The sequence below is a fragment of the Microcebus murinus genome, chromosome 7 (assembly GCF_040939455.1).
Source record: "Microcebus murinus isolate Inina chromosome 7, M.murinus_Inina_mat1.0, whole genome shotgun sequence".
Classification (NCBI taxonomy): Eukaryota; Metazoa; Chordata; class Mammalia; order Primates; family Cheirogaleidae; genus Microcebus; species Microcebus murinus.
Genome location: NC_134110.1, coordinates 28,500,604 through 28,523,686, shown reverse-complemented (window position 1 = coordinate 28,523,686; position 23,083 = coordinate 28,500,604). Strand labels below are relative to the sequence as shown.

General features: G+C 41.0%; 1 protein-coding gene across 23 annotated transcripts in view; it reads right to left on the bottom strand.

Annotated features, from left to right (window-relative positions):
* Positions 1–23,083, bottom strand: part of PTK2 (protein tyrosine kinase 2) — a 271,799-nt gene that overhangs the window by 5,202 nt on the left and 243,514 nt on the right. For 22 of the 23 annotated variants that reach the window (XM_076004993.1, XM_076004982.1, XM_076004986.1 and 19 more), the window contains 5 exons: positions 13,810–13,872; positions 9,553–9,592; positions 9,117–9,223; positions 3,935–4,090; positions 594–674 (listed from right to left, as the gene is read on the bottom strand). In XM_076004993.1, the coding sequence (XP_075861108.1) occupies positions 594–674; positions 3,935–4,090; positions 9,117–9,223; positions 9,553–9,592; positions 13,810–13,872 (447 nt within the window). The remainder of the gene's footprint in view (positions 1–593; positions 675–3,934; positions 4,091–9,116; positions 9,224–9,552; positions 9,593–13,809; positions 13,873–23,083) is intronic. The other variant, XM_076004985.1, reaches the window with a different exon arrangement.

Sequence of the window (23,083 nt, the reverse complement as noted above, 5' to 3'; positions counted from 1 at the left end):
CTTCTCAGTGGGGATGCACCCACCCACATATGTCCAACTCCACCCCAGAGTGCCCGCCTTTAGACTGGAGTAAACAAATGCAGGTGCTTCCTTAGTCATATAAATGAAGTAAAATTGTCAAAACGTGGCAAAATGATGACTGTTGCTGGGAGACAGTGTCTTAGGTGAACTTTGATTCCTTAAAAAGAATATAAGGCAGGAGATACGATGCCCACCCCATTCATCTTAGCACCTTCCACTCTGAGCCCCACAGCAGCTCCAGCAACTTCCAAAGTGCTTCCCTTGTCCAGTGCTCACAGCCACCCTGTGTCTCAGGTGAGGACCCTTATGATGGCTCTGCAGAGGGCTGACAGTGGTAGGGCCGAGATCTTGAACCTGAGATCTGGGTGCCGCTCCACACCACCTCTGTGCTGTAAGATGAATGGCCCAGTCCTGGCTGGGGCCAGCATCAGCAGGAAGGTCATTGCCTGCAGGGCAGTCAAAGCCTCTGCTGGTCGCCAACTGAGGAGATGTTGTCAGCACCACAGCCATCCCTGGGTATGTCCCCACCCAGTACTAGCAGAGAGAGCAGCAAGAGAGAGACTGTGCCCTACCTCTCGGTGGGTGCTGGCTGGTAAAGTGGGAATGGTCTCATCCACAGTGGCCAATAAAGTCCTCAAGGCCAAGCCGACTTCCTGTGATAAGAATCACAACCAATATTAGAGGACACAAAAAGGAGTTTCATGCCAACACTGATAATTTTCCCTTTCAGTTATATAGTTTGTATCCTATCCACCAGTTTCAAAGAAAACTTCTGTATTTCTTTTCCTCAGTGCTGAATCCCATCTTGTAAGTTAGTTATAAGGCTTTCCCCCCAAAAAGATTTAGATTTTACTTCTCATAGCTCTAATTTCCTAAGGAATGGGCTAAAGAATAGAAGCTCACTGAAGAACAGTCAAACAGATGTTGAGGGTAGAAAGGACTTTTTCTCTTTCTTCTCATCTAGTGCTTCCTAACAGATTACACCACTCGCCTGGCTCCAAAATGCCCACTCTGCCAACACAGGTCAGGGTAAATGGTGGCACCTTTCCCCAAGTGTGTTCACTGGATTTGTTTTCTCTCAGGTGCTTTCAAAAGTCTCATGACCCCACTGCCCCAGGTGCAAAGTGGAGCCTTGATTTGGAACCTACTCTGAATCTTATACTTCCTCCATTATGAGCAAAAGCACTCCTCCCTTGACATTTCTGAGCAGCAATGGGTCTAACTATGATTAAAAACATTCTAATTTTAAACTTTAAATTTGATTTAAATTTGATTATTGTCATTCTGACTAAAACACCAAATTATACACATAATACGAATAAAACCAGCTAGAAAATGATAGTTATTTATACTTGCATCAGCATTAAAAAGTGTCATTTGGCCAAATTAATATGGTTAAAAAAGTAGCTTCTATAAAAGCACTATATAAAATCTTAATGTGTACAAAATTCTGAATGCTTTTGCTATTGTTGAATTTTTTGAAACTTGGCTGTGGGTTTAGGCAAGTTCATCCTTAAAACCTGTGGTTATAACTGCTATGGGAGTACAGTTAAAAAAATGAACCAGAATGGATTCAATGTGCTTTACATAAAACATCACAACTCTCAAGCAGCTTTTTCCACACTGAGCATTTATATTAATAAGAAGCTGTTATAAAGACTGTTAATTGGTATACTAAAAAAGAGTGTTTTATCCTATAGCACAACAACAAAAAACAACCCAGGCCGGGAGCCGTGGCTCACACCTATAATCCTAGCACTCTGGGAGGCCGAGGCGGGTGGATCACTGGAGGTCAGGAGTTTAAAACCAACCTGAGCGAGACCCTGTCTCTACTAAAAATAGAAAGAAATTAATTGACCAACTAAAATATATATATACAAAAAAATTAGCCAGGCATGGTGGCGCATGCTTGTAGTCCCAGCTATTTGGAAGGCTGAGGCAGCAGGATTGCTTGAGCCCAGGAGATTGAGGTTGCTGTGAGCTAGGCTGACGCCACGCCACTCACTCTAGCCAGGGCAACAAAGTGAGACTCTGTCTCAAAAAAAAAAAAAAAAACCCAAAAAACAAAACAAAAAAACAACCCAATCAAAAAACTTGAGTAGACATTTCTCCAAAGAAGACATACAAAATAGCCAAAAAGCATGTAAAAAGTTACTCAATATCTGCATTTGAAATTTAAAAACCACAATGAGATACCACCTCACACCTAATAGGATGACTACTGTTAAAAAAAACCCCAAAACCTGAAACTCAAATCCCAAAATAATCCCCCAGAAAATAATAAGGACTGGTGGGAATATGGAGAAACAGGAACCCTTGTGCACTGTTGGTAGGAACGTCAAATGGGGCAGCGGCTGTGTAAAACAGTATGGCGGATAATCAGAAAATAAAAAAATAGAATTGCCATATGATCCAGCAATTCTACTTCTGGGTATACACCCAAGAGAATTGAAAGCATGGTTTCAAAGAGGTATTTGTACACCCATGTTCACAGCAGCATTATGCATAACCAAAAGGTAGAAACAACCCAGTATCTACTGATTGATGAACATACAAACAAAATGTGGAATACACACAGTGGAATATGACTCAGCCTTAAAAAGGAATGGGATCCTGACACATGGTACAACATACATGAACCTTGAGGACATTATGCTGAGTAAAATAATTCAGTTGCAAAAAGACAAATACAGTGTGATTCTACTTATGAGGTACTTGGAGTAGTCAAATTCATGGAGACAGAAAGTACAATGGGGGTTTCCAGGGCCTTGGGGAAGGGGAAATGGAGAGTTGATGTTTAATGGGTAACAGTTTTAGTGTTGCAAGGAAAAAGTTCTGGAGTTGGATGGTTTTGATGACCACACAATAATGTGCATGTGCATTATTTAATGCACCTGAAACGTACACTTAAATGGTTAAGATGGTGCCAGGCGAGATGGCCCGTGCCTATATCTGCTACTCAGGAGGCTAAGGTGGGAGGAGCACTTGAACCCAGAGTTCAAGACCAGCCTGTGCAACAAAGTAAGACTTCCATCTCTAAAAAATAAATACATAAAAAATAAATAGTTAAGATGGTGAAGTTTATGTTATGTGTATTTTTACCACAAATAGAAAAAAGTGTGTTCAAGTAAGTTTCAAAAGTACTGGCTTAGAGCAAAGTTTATTAACAACACTCTTTGAACTGTAGGACACCTCTGTGTATCCAAAGTGCCAGTGTACACTCCTTAGCAGAAGGCACTGCTAAAGTTTCCTGAACCTAGCATCCTTTCTCACAGAGCACTGTTACTGTCTCCCAGGACCCAATCCACTGAATACAATCTGGGGAATGTTAGTTTAGTGGCGTAATTTTTACTTCTTTAAAAAAAATTAAAAAGACAGTTCTGGCTCTGTTACCAGGCCAGAGTGCAGTGGTGTGATCACAGCTCACTGCAGCCTTAAAGTCCTGGGCTCAAGGATCCTCCTGCCTCAGCCTCCCAAGTTGCTAGGACTACAGGCGTGCACCACCATACTTGGCTAATTTTTCTATTTTTTGTAGAGATGGGGTCTTACTCTTGCTCAGGCTGGTCTCAAACTCCTGACCTCAAGCAATCCTCTTACCTCGTCTCCTAGGTTGTTGGGATTACAGATATGAGCCACCACGCACAGCTGTCTAATTTTTAAAAACACTTTTATAAGAGAGATGGGAGTCTTGCTGTGTTGCCCAGGCTGATCTCAAACTCCTAGAGTAAAGTAATTCTCCTACCTTGGCCTCTCAAAAGAGATCAAAGTAGATTGCATAAGATAATTGTTTTTTTTTTATTTGTATGGGATACAGTTCGAGGATGATAGTAATAACTCCTGAGTGATGCAACTGGTACCACATCTTCCACAGGGATCAACATTTCTGCTGGTACACAACGTGACTGTGTTTTACCTTCACCATAGGAACATATTCCTCTGGCGGGGCCGGCTGGATTTTACTCGACATCTCGATGACAGCTTTCACAAGGCCTGTCACATTCTCATACACCTTGTCATTGGACCTGTCCAGGTTGGCAGTAGGAGGGGGGCTGATTTCCTGGGGCTGCAGCTGACAATACAGAAGCTGGTCATTTTCCTATTTTCCAGTAGATGGCATGATATCACCACAATTAACTTAGAGAGCTCAGTCTTTAAAAGAGATCAAAGTAGACTGCATAAGATAATTGGGTTTTTTTATTTATATGGGATGCAGTTCAGTTTGAGGATGACAGTAATTCCTCTGAGTGACAATTAATTGAGGCAATAATTTTTTCTCACTTTGAGCTCAGTTAAAGGAAATGATATGGAATCATACACATTATCCTAAAAATCCCAGATTCTTTCAAAGAAATGATTCAATGTCCCCTCACCCCCAAATCATTCACCACAAGAGAAATAATCCATATACTTTACACCTCTCTGAGCACTTAGTGAATTTTAGAAAAAGTAACTTACTTGGCTAAAGAGTCAAACATTCTAAGACTAAAAATTTCTACTTAGTTTGAATTCTGCAGGAAAACTGTATGGCTCAGCTTAGCTGCCCTCAAACCACCTAATGGAAATGTGCCATCATTTTATGATTACAAAAAGCTCACAGACACAAGTCTGCTTTAAGCAGACAGCACTTGCTTGCAGAGCTTGACTGAAGTGAAAGCAGTGGTGGTGTTGCCAGGAGCCTCCCTGCCAGAACCTGGCTTCAGCCAGCTCTGCGCTGACTGTACCTGGGCCTACACTGGACAAACCTCAGTGCCCTCACTCGGGCAATGGTGATGAGGGGAGATGAAGCCACAGATGTAAAAATGCACACCCAGGTCCTGGGCACAGAGGGGACATCAACAAATGTTACCCAAGACAACCTGAGAACTAATGGTGGAATAAGGGCCTTTGGGAAATCTTCAGCAGTATTTAAAAATTCAAATGCGCTAGGCACAGAGATGACAGTGTTGTATGTGTGTGTATTTTAAAAAAGACTAAATTGCAGTACATAACAGGTGTTCAATGATGAACTTGCTGCTAGTGCTCAGTCTAAAACTGCAAATGCCCATTTCTGAACCTTCAGGTGCCTTTGCCCAAGTAGTCTGGAATAGATTAATTCTCTTCTTTGTTGTTCAAAAATTTGGATATAAGGGAAGGACAGGAATCATACAATCATTGTGAAGATGTTTATATCTCATTTTTTGGTGAACAGATTTGCAGTTTTGGGCATCTGTCAGTCACAAGAGACCATGAACCAAGCAGAAGTGCCCTCCCACTGGGCCTCCTGCTTTCTGGTCCAGAGCCACATGCAGAGAGCTGGGTGTAATAAAGAGAGCTGGACAGACACACAGAGACACAATGTGCTTACCCTCCACGGCTATTGTCGAACGGAAGGTGAGGAAAAGTTAAAGGAATTTATCAGAGAAAGGGAAAAAAGAAAAACAATATTAATAAAGGCGTCAGACAAAACCCCCATAAAAACACATGAGCAGAACAAAAAGAAGCTAGTTTCCAAGCCTGCCTCCCTGCTTCTCATCTCGCTGGCTCCGAGGCGCAGCTGCTCGCCCTCGGCTCCGTGTCCAGCACGCAGAGTGGAGGCCTGCCATGCACCATGCTGGCTCTCACACGACACGCGGGGAGAGCGACATGCAAAGCCTGAGAGGAACAGTCCAGCAGCAGTGCAAGATCAACAGAATTAGGGCTCTTCAAAGAGAAAAGAGGAGGATGTATGTTTTTAATTACTAAAGCCTGTCCATCTGAATTCTGAGATTCAGGGGAAACTGCACAACCCTCAATTCCCATGCCCTGACCCCTCAACATCCTTGGAAGCCTGCTTTGTCATCTAGCCTTCCTGCCATAATAAAGATTCCTGGCTTGAGGCTGCATTTATTTTATTTTATTTACTTATTTTTCATGGCTTCATTCTTTATTGAAATTTTTTTCTTTTCTAATAAGAATTTAATTTTATGCTATACAGCACTTGAGGTTAATTGGGATTTTACATTTTAGATGACAGCAATATTTTGAATAATCTATGTTATTTGGAAGGTTTTGTCTATCATCTAATTATTACATCTGCTATCATCCAATTATTGTATTTGTTAAACTTACAATGGACATTTTCACTACAATAACAATTTCTATTAGGGCTGCATTTAAAAACATTAGGAGCTTTTCTAAAAAACAAAGTAGCCTATAGTATTCAGCAGAACAACATACTGTACACATTTGTAGCCTGGGAGTAGTAGGCTATACCATATACTAGCGTAAGTCTGCAGTAGGCTATACCATCTAGGTTTGTGTATGCACACTCGGATGTTGGCACAATGATGATATCCTCTAATGATGCATTTTCAATAATGTATCTCCATTGTTAAGTGACACATGGCTGTACTGTAATGGGTTCAACCATTCCCCCCTTGATATTCATGCTGCTTTCCCCCTCTCCCCCCAGATAATTCGATTTAATTATTTATCATTTTATACCATGATTTTCTTTATGTATGCTAGGTTCCCCAAAGAATATGTGCAGTTTAAGTTCTGATAGAGCCAGATGACAATGTACAAAAGTGCCAGTTTTCTCTGCATTATAAAAACTGAAGGTAATCAGTCTTCAATTTCTATGAAACCAACTGGCAAAAATTATTCTCTCATTTGCTGTTTTAATTTAACTTCTGGTAAGTTGAATAAATTTTTTGGTTTGGTTTTTTTTAATTCAAATAGATTTAGTGTATACAAGTGGTTTTTTTTTTATATGGATGAATTGCAAATAAATTATCTACTTATTAAAAGTAGATTCTTTTACGATACGAGAAGATTACTATACGATACAAGATTATTCTTCTCGTATTTTATTTTCTGCACTGAGAGTAATGGTGGTCTTCTGTTTCACCCTGCAGGATGTGCCAGTTCAAACTACATTAACACAAAAAGCAACAGGGTTTTCTGAAGAGGGTGCCACAGGGTGAGTGAGCTCCATCAAGAAAAAATACAACAATTCTATAACTCTAGGGAGGTGGAGTGAAGTTTATTTTAACCTGTTTAAAGCTTTTGTACTTTTACCCTTTGCCTAATTCTTGTCATAGAAGGGTACTGTCATGATGTTTCTAGGGACCATTCACACTGACATTCCAGAAGTAAAATCTCAGTTTGGAGAGACATCCTATTGGTTTCCTATTTTCTGGAGCTTGACAACTTGGAAATTCCTTGGCAGGGAGTTAATGATAAAAACACCACTCTCCATAGGCAGAGCCAATTCCAACCACTTAAAAGTTACTGCTTAAAGACTAAGAGAATTAAGAACCAAAACATGAAGCTACCAAGGAAAAACTGAGACTTATGTCTGACTAAATCTTATTTGGATGAATTATTTTAGTTATACATAGTTAAATGTAAGCATTTTGGTATTAAAACAATATTGTTCTTTCAGGCTGGATTCAGTAAACTCAACCAAACAGATAATAAAAGCCATTTTGAAAGTTTGCTCTTATGGCTTATGAAAATGAAAAAAATTCATTAACCTAATTGTCCCGCTTTTTTTTTTTAAAGAGAAGAGATGGGGTCTTGCCATGTTTTCCAGGTTGGACTTGAACTACTGGGCTCAAGCAATCCTCCTGCCTCAGTATCCTGAGTGGCTGGGAGTAGAGGCGTGTACCTCCATGCCTGGAGCATCTCTAACCCAGTTGTACTTGCTCTATGCCCCATAGGGAGCAGGCTAGTCCATTTACTCTCTGATCATCTCCAGAATGAACACTGGCAAACCTCTGTACTCTGTTGCAGGCTATCACCCTGGGCCTAGAGATGATATTCTCTCTTCCCTATGACTGATTCCCTGACTCCTCTGAGAAGCCAATAGTATATTTACTTCTAACCAAGAATCAGCCAGGGTTGGCTTTGGAAGTGGAAACCTCTGAGTAGAAGCACACAAGTCAAGTGTACAGTCAGCCAGGCCTATGGCTAAATGCTGGCTCAGCTACATGAAGGCCGTGTAACCTTTAACAAGATGTTTAAACTCTGTGAACCTTTATCTCATATGAAAAGTGATATGACCATCAATCTTGTTAGGTTGATGCAAGAATATAAAATACACGAAAAAGGTCTGTCATAGCACTTGGCACAGGGAAGGCACTTAATAAATGGTGGTTACTGGTAAAATAAAGTTTATCTTAACCTGAGATCATTTTTTTTTTTCAGATTTTAAAATGCACCATTTTTTAAAGGTACTACTAGGACACACACACAAAAATATTGCCAATTAAGCCCAGATACCATACAAATTTTAGAGATATTAAAATGTGAAAAAAGGGGTATATCAGTATTGAGAAATAAGATATATTTTGAGAGATAAATTGTTATCACTAGTGGCAAGTAAAAAGATCTCAAATCTCCTTCAATGAGCCAGGCTGGAAGAGGAGCATCTCCTTTCCTTACTTCTCCCAGAGAGGAAGGCTGCTCCAAAGCTGCTCTAGTGACTCCATCACTCTGGAGGGGTGACTGGGGACCCATGAGAGTCAGACACTGACAGCTCCAGATGCACACCCCTCAGGGGCAGGCAGTGACTGAAGAGGCATCCCAAACCAAGGAGAAACTTGTGGTGGTTTGTGCCTGAGTTAAACACTCCCCTTGGTCTGAGGATGCCTCTATTTAGTATCTGTTGCTTTTACAAATCAATTCTGACACTAGATGGAAAATAATGAAACTTTCCATGAAATCACACTTATAAATTTGGTGCCAGTGAGCCTACAAAAGGTCCTCATTTACCCCAGCCATTCTGGTTTAATTAATTTTTAAAACCAGAAGCAATCTCAGGATTTTATTCCAAAGAAACATTCTGTCTGATCAGAAGAAGATGTATGCAGAATATTAGGATCCGACTGATTGTCTAAAATCTATCTTACTGAGAGAAAAATGGGAAAGAAAATGTTTGCATTAAGCTTCTCCCTGACTCTCAGAGGGGTTCAGAACCAGGCTCATCAACTCCTGGATCACACTGCAGTCCCACTCTGCCTCATCCCTGTTTTCAACCTGGCCTCCACTCTAAGACACAAACATCATTAACCAAGAACTAAGGGACCCACAAGCCCTGCGGCAGTGTGTGCTGCCCAGGCTCAGATGCCCACCTTGACGCCCTCGTTGTAACTGTCCCCAGGGCTGCTGAGGCTGGCAAGGCTGCCCAGATGACCAGGGGCTCCAGGGCGAGGCGGTTTCTTTGGTGGAGCTACAGGATCTGGTAAAAAGGAATGATTCCCATTAAGTAATGTGTGTTAATAAAGAGAAAGGAAACCACTTCCAAACAAATGCCTATTGGCATTCTTACAAAAGACACTAATCTTGCACTCTAGGAGGCATTTCTGATGCATTACAGCAATAAATTCTTTTTCCCAATATTCCCATCATGAGCAGAATGTGGTAAACTTCATACTTGCTGTGGTCTACAGAGGGAAAACTGTTAAATAATCATGAAGGCATTCCAAAGCTATAATATTACATACATTCAAAACCTGCTCCAACCAAATTGTACAAACTTCTTGACACACAATTCATCCCTTCATTTACCTGGTTTACCCACAGGCTGATATATGTGTTGGTTTCCAGTCTGTGGGAAAAGAAAAGCTCAGTCAATGCACTGGTGTGTACAATGGGGTAATGACCCACCTCTCCACCCTGTCCATTCACCCCCTTGAACTTCTGGGCTACATGCTGCAGTATCAAGATGAACAAGGCAGGGTCCTGCCTTGAAGGACCAGGTGAATTAGCAAATGATGCCAACAGGATGCGTGGAAAGGGCTGTAACAGAAGCAAGTATGGGATACTTTGGGAACACAGAGGTGGTCACAACCAATTTAGAATGTTCTTGGGCCAGGCATGGTGCCTCATGCCTGTAACTCCACCACTATGGGAGGCCAATAGTTTTGATACCAGCATGGTCAACATAGCGAGGCTCCATTTCTACAAAAAATCTAAAAATAGCTGGGTGTGGTGGCGTGTGACTATAGTCCCAGCTACTTGGGAAACTGAGGCAGGAGAATCTCTTGAGCCCAGGAGTTCAAGGCTACAGTGAGCTATGATCACACCACTGCACTCTAGCCAGGGTGACAGAGCAAGAACCTGTCTTAAAAAAAAAAAAAGAAAAAGTTCTTACACAGATGTCTCCAATGTAGCTCTAAGGGGTTTCAAATCCCAGGCCTTCCCAGGGCTCAGGACACTCCCTCCCAGGTTCCCAACTAGGCTTTGGGATGGGGTACAACCAGATGGGATAAGGGGTACAACCAGAACAATGATGACGGGAAGGGGCTTGGTAGCACCAGGCATGTAGATATCCCATGGGCCTATATTGTTATTGTCATGAATCACTGTGTATATCAGGACCTGGTGTAACACCTTCATCAGTTTCAGGCCAACCTAGAGAAGCCAACCTACAGCTTATTATTTCTGCCCCAAAGACAGGATAAAAAGACAGTTCCACTTAAGACCAGTCCTACTTCAGGTTGTCATGCCAGAAATTACATTTAAAATAATCTTTCTGGCTAGGTACACTGGCTCACATCTATAATCCTAGTACTTTGTGAGGCTGAGGCAGGAGGATTGCTTCAGGACAGGAGGGTGTCCTGAGGGTGCAGTGAGCTATGATTGTACTACTGTACTCCAGCTTGGGCGACAGAGTGAGACTTTGTCTCAAAAACAAAAACAAAAACACACAAAAACCTTATAACTTTCTGTGGCTAACTACATGGGAAAAAAAATCTTTTTAGAAATATATTACACTTCTGAAAAGAAAGACTTTTCTTGCTTATTTAAAAATAATGAAGTGATTAATACACATAATTTAAGGTGCCTTCATCTTCTATTGAAAAAAGATCCACTTCTTTAGACTACAAGGGCTATGAAATAACATACAATTAAAATTGCTCTTCTCCCCAGAATCGAGTTGTTTTCAACCTGCCATTTAACACCTTTGACTTTAAAAACCCTCAGAGCTTGAAGGTGTGAAGAACTATTCCTTAGCAACTTACTATGTATTGTGCAGTGCTTTCTATTTAACATACCATTTTCACACCATTCATTTATTCAACAAAAAACTGTCAAACAGCTGTTTTGTTCTAGGCACTGTTCTAAGTGTACGATCAACAAAGATCCTACCTTTGTGGAGCTAACAGTGTAGTAGACGGAGACAAATAATAAGCATATATTACAGTACATTTTGTGCTGTCTCCAACAAAGAAAGGAGGTGTCAGGAGATGGCTGAGGGTGGGAGGGGAGGAGCTACAGTTTTAAGCAAGAAATTCAGGCTTTTTGAGAAGGTGATCTTTGAGCACAGATCTGAGGTTAAGAGAAGTCTTGCAGCAATCTGGGAGAAGAGTGGTCAGGGAGGGAGCCCCAAATAGGGAAAAACCAAGTGTCTGGGTAACAGTGAGGCAGCTAGTATAGCTAGAGAGGATGAGTGAGGGCAGAGACTGGTGAAAGTGTGGTCAGGGGGAAAAAAAAGAGTCTCTTGGCTATGCTATGCTCACTGATCCAGGCAGTAAATCCCATACACATTTAAAAAGGTTTAAAATACAAAGAATTTTCTGGTTGATACTTAGATAACAAGAAAGTTCAATTAACTAGAAAATCCTATTCAACCATTTTGGAATAACCTAGAATGTGTGTGCATGTACAACACAGTTATGCAGGTTCTGCTCTTGAATGGCAGGCACAGAAAAGGAAAGCCCTTGCTTCAAAAGTCCGACAGGATGAGCGTCTGGAGCTAAGCTGTGCTCATGGTTTTGCGGGTATCCGCCTGTGGCCTTGGCAGAGTCATGGACCTGTTTGGGGCCTTGGTAAACTGAGGCTAATTACACTCACCTAAAACTGGGTTGCCACAAAATGAACATGCTGTCAACTTGTATATTAAAGTCCAAATAGGTGTTTACTTTTTATGCAAACTGATGGAATCAATTTTCCACTAGCCTGTTAGTAATATTTACTACTACTTCACATCCATATATAATCTACATTGTTTTGTAGCCAAAAGGTTTTCCTTGAAACTGTGGCATATTTTCAAAAGTGTTAAAGCTGGAGTGTTTCAACAAATGGGCCAAAACTAAATTGTTATCTTTAGGAAAGAGCAAAAGAGAAAAAAACCCAGAAACAGTCATGGTGTGTAATGGTCTCTAGGAAGGAAATGAGGGAGGCCCGCTGAGCCCGGCCGGCGACATGCGTTTGGCCACATGTGCATAAACACACTGTCTGACCTCTGGCTCTGCAACAGGGGACCTTGGGCAAGTTTTCTTTGAGCCTCAGTCTACTTATTTGTGAAACCTGGATTACAACAGTGCCTGATTTGTCAGGAGTGATTTGAGTACTTAGTATAGCACCTTATAGTACTAAGCAGGTTCTCAGTCAGTACTAAGAACTCTTACTGCCTAGGCCTGGCACTCAGCAGACTGGGAGATCACAGGTGGGGTCATCACATTTCATCTCACTGTCTTACAAGTTCTTATTAATAAAGCATTTCTGAATAATGCTTGTATCCAGGTTTAATTAATTAATTCGCTCTACATATTTTCTGAGTGCTTTGTATGTGCCACATACTGGAACACAAATAATTTTCCTTACCTAACAAATTTCCCATTAGCAATGTTCTAAAATAGCTAATCTCTTGAACAGAATTTATTTTCATGCTAATTTTGGTTCCTTCTCAACAATTTAGGACTGAATGCTTGTTAAACATTAGTCTTTTCAACATAAGGAAGCTCAGTGAGATGTTAAATGGCCGATAATGTGACCTCCTTGCTTATAAACTGAAGAATGTCTGATACGCACTATCTATAGAGCCCAGTGAGCCAAGCTCTAATGGGAAATGCCCAACCTTCACATGCTGCTAACTGGGAAACTTTCTAGGTGTAAGATCTTGAGGCAGATGTACTTTTATAGTACAGATTGGGAAAAATTCCTGGTTAGGGCCATTCCATAATATGCATCTTGGAACTAGGTAATGACATAGTCTTCATGAGTACATAAAATTGTGATTAAGGTCGGTGCTACATTCCATTTAAAGAGGCTTGTTATGGAAAGACCTAGAAAACATTTAGCACATTTTTATTTCAAAATTCTGTTGTTTTATACAGAAAAATGTTTAAAAGGGTTTAAGATAAGTGTTGATAGTTGTATGCATTATGTGTGACTAGATGTCAACTCAAGTGGTTTCACCCTTACTAGCATAGAACATAGTTATCTCTACCTGACATGCACAGTAAATGTTTAAAGAAATCTGCCTTTATTTTAAACAGACATCTGATGGTAGATGGTGGAAATCCTGACAAAACAATTTAAATTACTTTCCTTCAAACACCAGGGAATATTTCTAATATTTGGAATAATCATAAGCTAGCTCTTTAAAAGAGAATTTCAGGCATTTCTCCCCGTAACACCCGGAAGACAAAATCTTCCTTGAATAAGTTTTATGTGACTGTGGAAACTTTTATAACAATGCAATAAGAGCATAAAAATTTAGCAAATGACAACCTGTGTGTAACAACACTTAATATATGTACATATTTCTTTAGGTCATACAGAGTTGGGCTTACTACTAAAAAAGCCTGTTATCAGTAATGGGGCAAAAGATTTCCGCATTTCAATAAGAATTCTGGGCTGTACATCGTATATGTTAATAATCTTAATCTTAGTTAAAATGTTCACTTTACAGAATAGATTACTGTGTACCATATTACAATTATTGGTAAGGGTAGACATCTTATGATATAAACATGATGGTCCATGCACATAAGAATCTGAAATCAAATCCTGGTGAAAATTCAGGCCGTTGCTTACCAGACCCTGAAGACTTCCATCCTCCCTGTCGATGCTGCCTCGGGAGAGCCGCACATCAGGTTTCTAAAGAAATTAACACAAAACCAAAACAGTTTTTGATTTGAAAATTACTGCCAGATTCTGTGTTAAATTCCTTCCTTTGATAACACAATTGTCCTCTGAATAAGAAGAGTTGAAAGTTTTCCAACTTCAAAAAATTCTCAAAACCCAGTGACAATGAATGAGGGACAGCTGCCTTGGGAAGGGCCCAATTTACTTCTGTCCACACACACGGCACAGGCTGCACCTGCACCACAGCCCCACACCGTGCTGGAAAACCTGCACTTCCCCTCTCTTCAGAGCAGCACAGCAGGCTTTCTTCTTCACTGAGAGAACCTTAACCCCAGGATAAAAACACTAGGCACTGCTTTCTGATTCCTGGTAGAGTATGGATTATATGGATTTGGCTGGCTGTCTTGCCAAAGCAGCAAATGGGGCCGATTACCAGATTTTTTTTTTACATAATGCATCTAGAACAAAGAAACTAAACAGAGAAATCTGGATTTAATGTAAATTAAGAGTACACAAATTTCACTAATATTAGAATAAACAAAATAGGTTACATGGCTATATGGTGGTTTTTTACTTACGAAAACCACCCTATGATCCACAGTACTGGCTTTCGTGAAGCCTTCAGCTGGCCACACTGACGCCTGCCTCCCCTTTGCCCATGCCAACTGGCCACACACTTAGGCCTGGAAAACTTCGCTGTTTTCTTGAAGACCCAGCCACGTACCCACTCTCTGCAGCACGGTTCCCTCCTCCTCTTCAAGCAGAATTGGTCACTTCTTAGTCTATGCCTTATGGAGATCCTCTATGTTGGTACATATCATGCAGTAATTACTTCCCTGATTAGACAAGGAACATCTTGATGTCTAATTTGTCTATCTCCTACTTTCTGTACCTGACAAGGGCCTGGCTCTTGTCATAATCCATCAGCACTTGTTGGGTGGGTGATGGGAGAAATGAGCTTCATCTCTCTTTCCCAGTTCCACTGGTGTAGACCAAGTCTTCTCACAGTATCAGCTTCCTAGCCAGTCTCTCTGCTTCTGCTCTTGACCACTTCTAATTAAAGCACTGTTTTCATTACATTACATCTTGACTGCTCCTCATGGTCTATCCTGATCAAGTACAAATTTTTCATTGGGCATTGAAGGCCTCAAATCTCCTTCCACCCATTAGAATCCGTGTGGGCACCAGGTTGTAGTGGGACATCGGCGAAGAACACATCCACCATTAAGACCAGAGTGATCCTTTGATGGCTCAGAGATGAACTCCTTTCTAGGACTGAGGCCCTGTACTGTCCTTGGCCGACTCCCCCTCACCCCCCTTTTCTTTTCCTTTAAGTGTAGCACAGTGCCTAGAAGGTAGTGGGCTCTCAATGAATGCTGAGGTCTGACACCAGGTAACACAAGGAAATGGGTAAAGGAGTTACTGATGGTTAGTCACAAAGAGAAGGTTCTGGGTGAAAGCTGTTAATGATCCTCAGGGTTGTCATGTGGGAAAGTGTGAAACCTGTGTGCTGCCCTTGAATACTGGACAGATTTTAGCTCATTTATGGAAGAAGTTTCTAATAATCAGAGGCATCCTGAAAAAGAAGAGATAGCCCTGAGAGTGGCAGCAGAGAGTAGGTAGAGGGCAAAAGTCACATCTTACCTGTTACCTTTTCATTCAACAGAATTTACAAAACACATAATGTGTACTAGCCCCTGTAACCTTAGTGCATGGTACAGTTTCTGCTGGCACATGCACACACTCAATAAGCTGCTGTTGAATTAATTTCCAAGTTTTATGTTAAAAAAAAAGACATTCCCTTTGATGGAAAAATAATAGCTAAATAAAGGTAGAAAATGACCTAAATCCTCAATGCATGTTAAGAAAGCAGACTTCTACAAAGTATGATAAAACTCTGTCCATAAGTAAATCAGAAAAGTTTTATATAAATATTTCTGAACTCTGAAAAGCATAACTTGAAAAAAACTCTAAAGGATAAAACACTGTACCATGTTTGTATGCACTAAATCACTCAATCTTACCATTTTGAGGTAACTATGATTAGCTAATATTATGGTGTAAATATATGTTGACAAAAATGGGACCATGCCTTATGATTTTGCAGATTTCAAGTAATATTTATAAAGGGGAAACTGATTAAAACAATGTTAAAAGACTGCACAACATTCTACTTTACAAATGTCATCATGAAACAGAAAACAGCATTGAAGGATGTGAGCTCTGGCAATAGGAGGCCCGAGTTCAGATCAGGCTCCAACCCTTACAAGCTATGTGACCTGGGCCTCAATTTATTCACCTCTAAAAGGGAACAGTAAGTCATAACCTCATTAGGAGGATGAAATGAGTTAATACTGCCAAAGTACTAAGTCAGTGCCATATAAGTATTAAAATCAAATTCTCCTATTGTTGGATATTTGGGTCATTTTCAAAATCTCAATGTATATAGATTGTGGATAAACACTTTTGTATACAAATCTTTGATCAAATCCTTGATTACTTCTCAGGGACAGATTTCTAAGATAGGAATTACTGAGTCAAAGGGTTTGGACATTTGGAAAATTCTTGGTGTAAGTTTCCAAATTGCTCAAGTTCTGCTGACATTCACTAGTGATGCAGTACACAAGAGCACTTCTCTCACTGTACTCCTGCAGCCCTGTATTATCATTTTAAAACACTGCCAATACTTAAGTGAAATACTGTACATCGTAGTAATTTTCCCCTCTTTTCCCAAACAGTTGAACATTTCTGTTTATCACTAGATGTTAGGCCCTATGAAGACAGAGGCTATAGAGCTGTTGACTTCAGTACTGTACCCGTCACTTGGCAGGATGCTGGGAAGAAATGAAGGCCCTGTGCACTCTGCCTGTGGACTTTCCACACACTCTGGACAAGGCTTTATTTAACTTCTCCAGACCCATTGCTGCAGCTGTAACAAGGGTAGAATAATACCCACCTCAGATGGTTATCAGAATTAGAGATATGCTTGGCAACACTGTGCACACAGCAGATGTGCAGTATTAATAAATATGTGCTGAAGGAATGCCTTAATGAAAATGCAAGGCAGAAGAAATATTTTATAGATGAGAAACTTGAAGCTCAGAAAGATGATTTACCTGTGTCAGGCAAACAGCTCTTAAAGAGTAAAGGTGGGCTTCAATCAGTCAACAGATGGTAAGTACCTTCCAAGTGCAGGAAATATTTTATCTCCTTTTTTATTTAAACAAACAAAAAAGCAACTCATATTTATTGTTTGTTTATAGAATAAGGAACTGTGTTTCATGCACATCCATAAATTATCTACTTGTATTTCCATATAAATCCCATAAAATGACTTGTTTTTTATGCATAATTCTCTTGTGGTATTTTCCTAAAGAGAAGATTTTAATTTTAAAATGAGAAAGGTCTATTTTTATAAAGTCCATTTGTGTTCTATGAATGGAAATAAATGCTTAAGCTTTTTTCTCATACAGCAGACACAGCCTGTCTGAATGAAGAATAAGTGCCAAGTTTGGAAATGAAGAGCAATCTAGGTAAAGATAGCCAATCAAAAAAAACCCATTCTCTTCTTTTTTCTGCTACTGGGTGAAGTGAAATCCTCTTGTTTCCCCTTATAGAATATTTTAGATCTAAAGACAGTTCTATCGCCGGGCGCTGTGGCTCACGCCTGTAATCCTAGCTCTTGGGAGGCCGAGGCGGGCGGATTGCTCAAGGTCAGGAGTTCAAAACCAGCCTGAGCAAGAGCGAGACCCCGTCTCTACTATAAATAGAAAGAAATTAATTGGCCAACTGATATATATATAAAAAAATTAGCCGGGCATGGTGGCACATGCCTGTAGTCCCAGCTACGTGGGAGGCTGAGGCAGGAGGATTGCTTGAGCCCAGGAGTTTGAGGTTGCTGTGAGCCAGGCTGACGCCACGGCACTCACTCTAGCCTGGATAACAAAGCGAGACTCTGTCTCAAAAAAAAAAAAAAAAAAAAAAAAAAAGACAGTTCTATCAAAAATAAAATGACATAATTTACGTTTAAAATCTTATACAAATGGATCATAGACATGATGTGAATTGCAATTTGATTATTTTCCCCACCAGGTATGCATTTCATTTTATAAAAACATAATTATAACTTATATATAATAAAGTACATAAATCGTAAGTGTAAAGCTCAACATATTTTTATATATGTGTACATTGAAAAAAACTACACTCCCCAGATTAAGATAACAGAACAGGTAACCTGGCAGGTTCCTATATACCCTCGCTAGTTGATACCTGCCCTAAACTCTCAAAAGAATACTATGCTAACTCCCAGCCCCATACATTACTCCAGCGTGTTTCTGAATTCCACATAAATTCAACTGCAAAATATGAACTGTTCTGTGTCTGGCATCATTTGTGAACGTTATGGGAAATTCAGTCCTGTGGCTGTGTGTGGCAATAGTTTGTTCTCTTTTTATTGTTGTGCAGTATTCCATTGTATGACTATTGGTCCATTTTGATGTTAATGGGGAAATAGCTTATTTCCAGTTCCTAGCTACCACAAATACATGCTGTGAACATTTTTTTTACATGTAGGCATGTGCACTCAACTCTCTTAGGCACACGTCAGAAAAGCAACTGCGGGATCACAGGTAGAAGGCACATTCCCACCAGGAGCAGATGGTAGCTCTGGTTAGTGCACGGCCTGGGAAGGCCCTGCTTGAGGTTCTGGGGACACAGCAATAAACAGCTCAGTCAGTCTCTACTCTCCCATTGGTATCACCCTAGGAAACTTCAAACTTGAGGCTTTCAACTCAAAGTCCTTTACCCTTTGACTATCCTATGCTGCCTCCGCATATGTAATCTGGTATGAGGGGAAACAGGAGGGCTGTGGCCTCACTCAGTGGCAGAGATGGGAACAGCAGCTGTTTTCTGATGGGCAGCCTCTTGCCACTGCTCTCTGGGTCCCCATCACAGCATTGATCTTCTGACTGACTGGATGAAGGAGAAGAAACCTCAAATATTTCTTTCCTTTCCCAGAACACAAAGTAGGATTTACACAGACACGACTTTCTCATTTTAAAGTTAAAATCTTGTTTTTAGCACAGTACATTAGAACATTACTGTGCAAACGGTAATAAAAAGAAACAAGTCACAAAGTTACTCTATTTTTAAGCAAAACTCAATAGGAAAGAAAGCCTTCTTAATATTTGAGGCTCTAACCAACCCTACTAGTACTCTCTGGCAAATTGGTCCATCTGCAAGATAGGTTTTATAGCCGTGGATTCAGAGGCACACAGCTATTTCAGAAAGCAAAATCTGAACTAGGGACAAGAGAAGGGAGTACAGTATAATACAGAGCATGTGCTATTGTGGGGCCATGGGACCATGATCAAGAGTCTCCATGCTACTGCCATAAAACAGTCTGTGCAGGGGTGTTGTGCTAATGGAGACAGCTGGAGGAGGGACTCCAGACCACCAAAGTACTCAATAAATGAGAGCAACCATAAAAAATGATGTGAGTTCTGAAAACAGAAGGTGTTCAATGGACATCTACCTGATCTACAAAAAACTGGGGCAACATTACTGACAAAGCAAGTTAATTTTTTCAAATAAGAACAGAGCCTGGGTGCAGAGCTCACTTTACTGAAGGAAGAGCAGCATCAGAGCTGTGGACCAGGGTGGGTCTGCAAACAGACTGGTTCATGATGACATAGAAACAGAAGGTATCTTTAGAAATTTTGAGAGCAATTTGAAACAGTAATTTTTGGACTACTGGTATTCTTAATAAAAATGTTTGGCTTATATTTTGAATGTCTTTTTTAAAAATTGTTTTTAGTCATTTGATTTTTAAATTTTATTTTATAAGAGTTTTGGTGTAAAGGGTTTAGAAAAAGATACAAACTGGCTCTTCCACACAGCTTGAGAAACCCCACACTGGAAAGCCCCTCACCCTAAGGGGCTGCATTTCCTGCACAGACTCACCATCTTTGGAGAAACATAGCACATTCAGACAACCTGGGGCCTGGATGCCTCTTGCTAAAAATAATCCTTTTAAGTATGCTAACAATAGCAAAACTAATTGAGGTTTCTTATAAATAATAATTTCAATAAAGGGAAATCCAGTTCCTGAGTGATACATGCAGCTCCTTTGCAAAATCCCTTTAAAAGCTGCTAAAATTTCTCACTCAATCTAGATTAGTCTCCAGTAGGAGTGGCTGAAGGTATCTGGAACCGTCCATGGGAACTTTCCATCACATGAAGTATATGTTTTAGGCTCCAGAAGATTCTCATCCATGCAGCTGTTGTGGCTGCTATGGAGATCGAACTGAGAGAGCTAGAAGCCCTCTGAAAAATTAATGGTGTATCTCTGTTCCCTCCAATGTCTACATAGTTACCACTCTTAATCTTGATCCTAACCTATGAGAAAAGTACCGTCTGCATTTGCTCAAGGTTGGGGAGTAAGGGGCAGGTGCCAGGACCCAAATCTCAGTTGGGGCCCTTCAAAGGGGGCCCCAGAGTGTGACTGGCACACCTGTTCTCTGTAGCTGGACTCTGAGGTGGCCCTAGACATATGGGAGCTCTCACCATTCAGCAAGCCCAATGGCAACACCCACATCACAGAGCACTTTACAGAGGTGGTAAGCATGAGGGACCAGTGCCAGCAGCAGCCATTTGCTCAGCACTTTACAGCTGGGCAAGCATCCTTAATGCACACGTCCCCACTTAATCCTTACGACTGCCTTGTAAGGAACAGGACTTTAATTCTTGCCATTTTTCAGATGTGGAAATGAATCTGTGGGAATATGTCACTTGTTTGAGGTCACTTCCCAGTTAAGTGTGTAACAACTTGCCGGGCAGAAACCCCACTGGAAACATGCAGAGGCTGCCACCAGGCCGCACTATCAGTGACTCAGAGACTAACAAAGAATAAGGAAGAAAAGAAAGGCCAGGGTGTTTTCTGCAGGTTGTTATGTGCGTGTCAACTGGGGCAGCTTTTCTCAGCTATAAAACCATGACTCTTCCCCCACCAGAACTTTAGAATAGCTTTCAAACTAGTCTATTACTGTCACCTGCAAGTTGTCATCCCCAGCAAACACATGGATCTAAAAGCCAGTGGCCTGGCCTGGTGGCTACAAGGACACACATCAGAGGCCAAAGCACAGAAACAAACTGCTTGTAAGTAGCAGATATCACAGAAACAAACAAAAATCTTAAAAAATACACAGCATAAAAAGGACTGTAACTGGATGTAATTACCATTGTCAGAGTCTCTTCAAATGGAGGATAGTGAAACACATGTGCATATACCCAGAGGCACAGCTGCCACCACCTGGCAGCACCACGAGAGCTTCTAAATTCAAGTGCACCACCATGCAACTGAGGGACAGCCCAGGGCACTTTCTCGCTCTACACCCTCATCACCATGTTTCTCATCTGTATTCCCAGTGCACCAAGTTTTACGTCTGAAAATCTGAGTCTCCAGCCCAGACCTCCACTCTGGGCTCTATTCCTTGCATCCAGCTGCTTCCTCCACAACCCTATTTGTGTATCCCACAGGTCCAAACCTGAAGTCATCATGTTTCCTGGAAATGAACCCCTCATTCTGAATTTTCTCACTTGGTGGCACAATGTTACTTTCGGTGACACCAATACTAGGTTTTCTATCCCATATTCCTCCTTCCTCTTGATTTCCTATCCTAACTCTCCAAATCTTGTCCCTTGTACGTCTGTCCTCTCTAGTCCTTTCCCCAGTCTCTCTAGCTCAGGCCCTCTCATCATGGGTCTCTGCGTTTCCCTCTTGCGCTCCGACCCATCAGTAAGCTATGCACTAAGATAACACCTGCTTTAAACCTTCAAGAGTATCCCCAGGCCTAAGATTACAGAGTGATCTTGGGACCACATGCCTCAAAAATCAACAGAGGTGCCTGTTATCACTGTAAGTCGTCAGCCCCTCCAGACCTACTATAGTTCTCTGTGTTTTACGACAAGTTTCCAGTGATTTTTATGTACATTAAAATTTATTTTAATTGATTCATTTGTAAAATAATTACAATATCTACTTTCCCAGGGTTCGTGCAACACTTATTTTTATTTTTCACTGAACAAAGATTATTTAGATGCGTAATAACAAACATTGTTTGGTAGTGCATTCAACAAATACTGACTGAGGCATGTTACTACTGAGCAGTGTATGACAGCTGTGGGGAAAATGCTGAACAGACAACGTTCCTGTCTTTGTGATTCTTACACTGGAGGAGATAGGAAAACAAGTAAGTGAGACGCTGTCACACAGTGAGAAGCACAAGGAAGAAAAAGCAAGACACAGACAGTTAATGCACAGCTCCTGCCCTCAAGGAGCTCACATTTTAGCAAAGAGGTAAGTGAGAATGAAGGATGGCATGCTGTAGTAAACAAAGTTTGCTCGAGCATCATGCTTTCTATTTTATGAGGTGCTACTGGCATCTAGTGAGTAGAGAGGCCAAGGATGTTGCTAAACATCCCTACTATTCACAGGACAGTTTCCTACAACAGACAACCACCCAGCCCCAAATGTCAACAATGCCCAGTCTGAGAAACCCTGCTGTGGGGAAAGCTATTATCTTTGAGGTAACACAAAAGGGTCTTCACAAGATGAAAAGGCATTCTTTAGGCATATTCCAGGGGTATGGGGAGTTAGGGGGAGAGCACTCCAGGCAGACACAGCAGTATAAGAAAAGGCATGAGGTTAAGCAACACTTTCATTCATTCATTCAATACTAAGAGCTTTCTATGTATGCTAGGCTCTAGAGACTGAATGATGAAAAGGAAAGATACAGTCTGTGGGCCTTGCTCTGTGGGGCTTTCATCCTGGTAGGGTGAACAAACAAACAGAAAAATACAACACTGTCTTATAAATATTAAGAAAGGTACTTGTCAGCCAGGTGTGGTGGCTCATACCTGTAATTCTAGCACTCTGGGAGGCTGAGATGGGAGGATCGCTTAAGGTCAGGAGTTTGAGACCAGCCTGAGAAAAAGTGAGACCCCATTTCTACTAAAAATAGAATTCTAACTCAGCTGAGCATGGTGGTGCGCACCCTATGGTCCCAACTACTCAGGAGGCTGAGGCAGGAGGATCGCTTGAGCCCAGGAGTTTGAGGTTGCAGTGAGCTATGATGATACCCACTGCATTCTACCTGGGGCAACAGAGTAAGACTGTTTCAAAAAGAAAAAAAAAAAAGGTGCCATGGCATCCAAGTTTGAC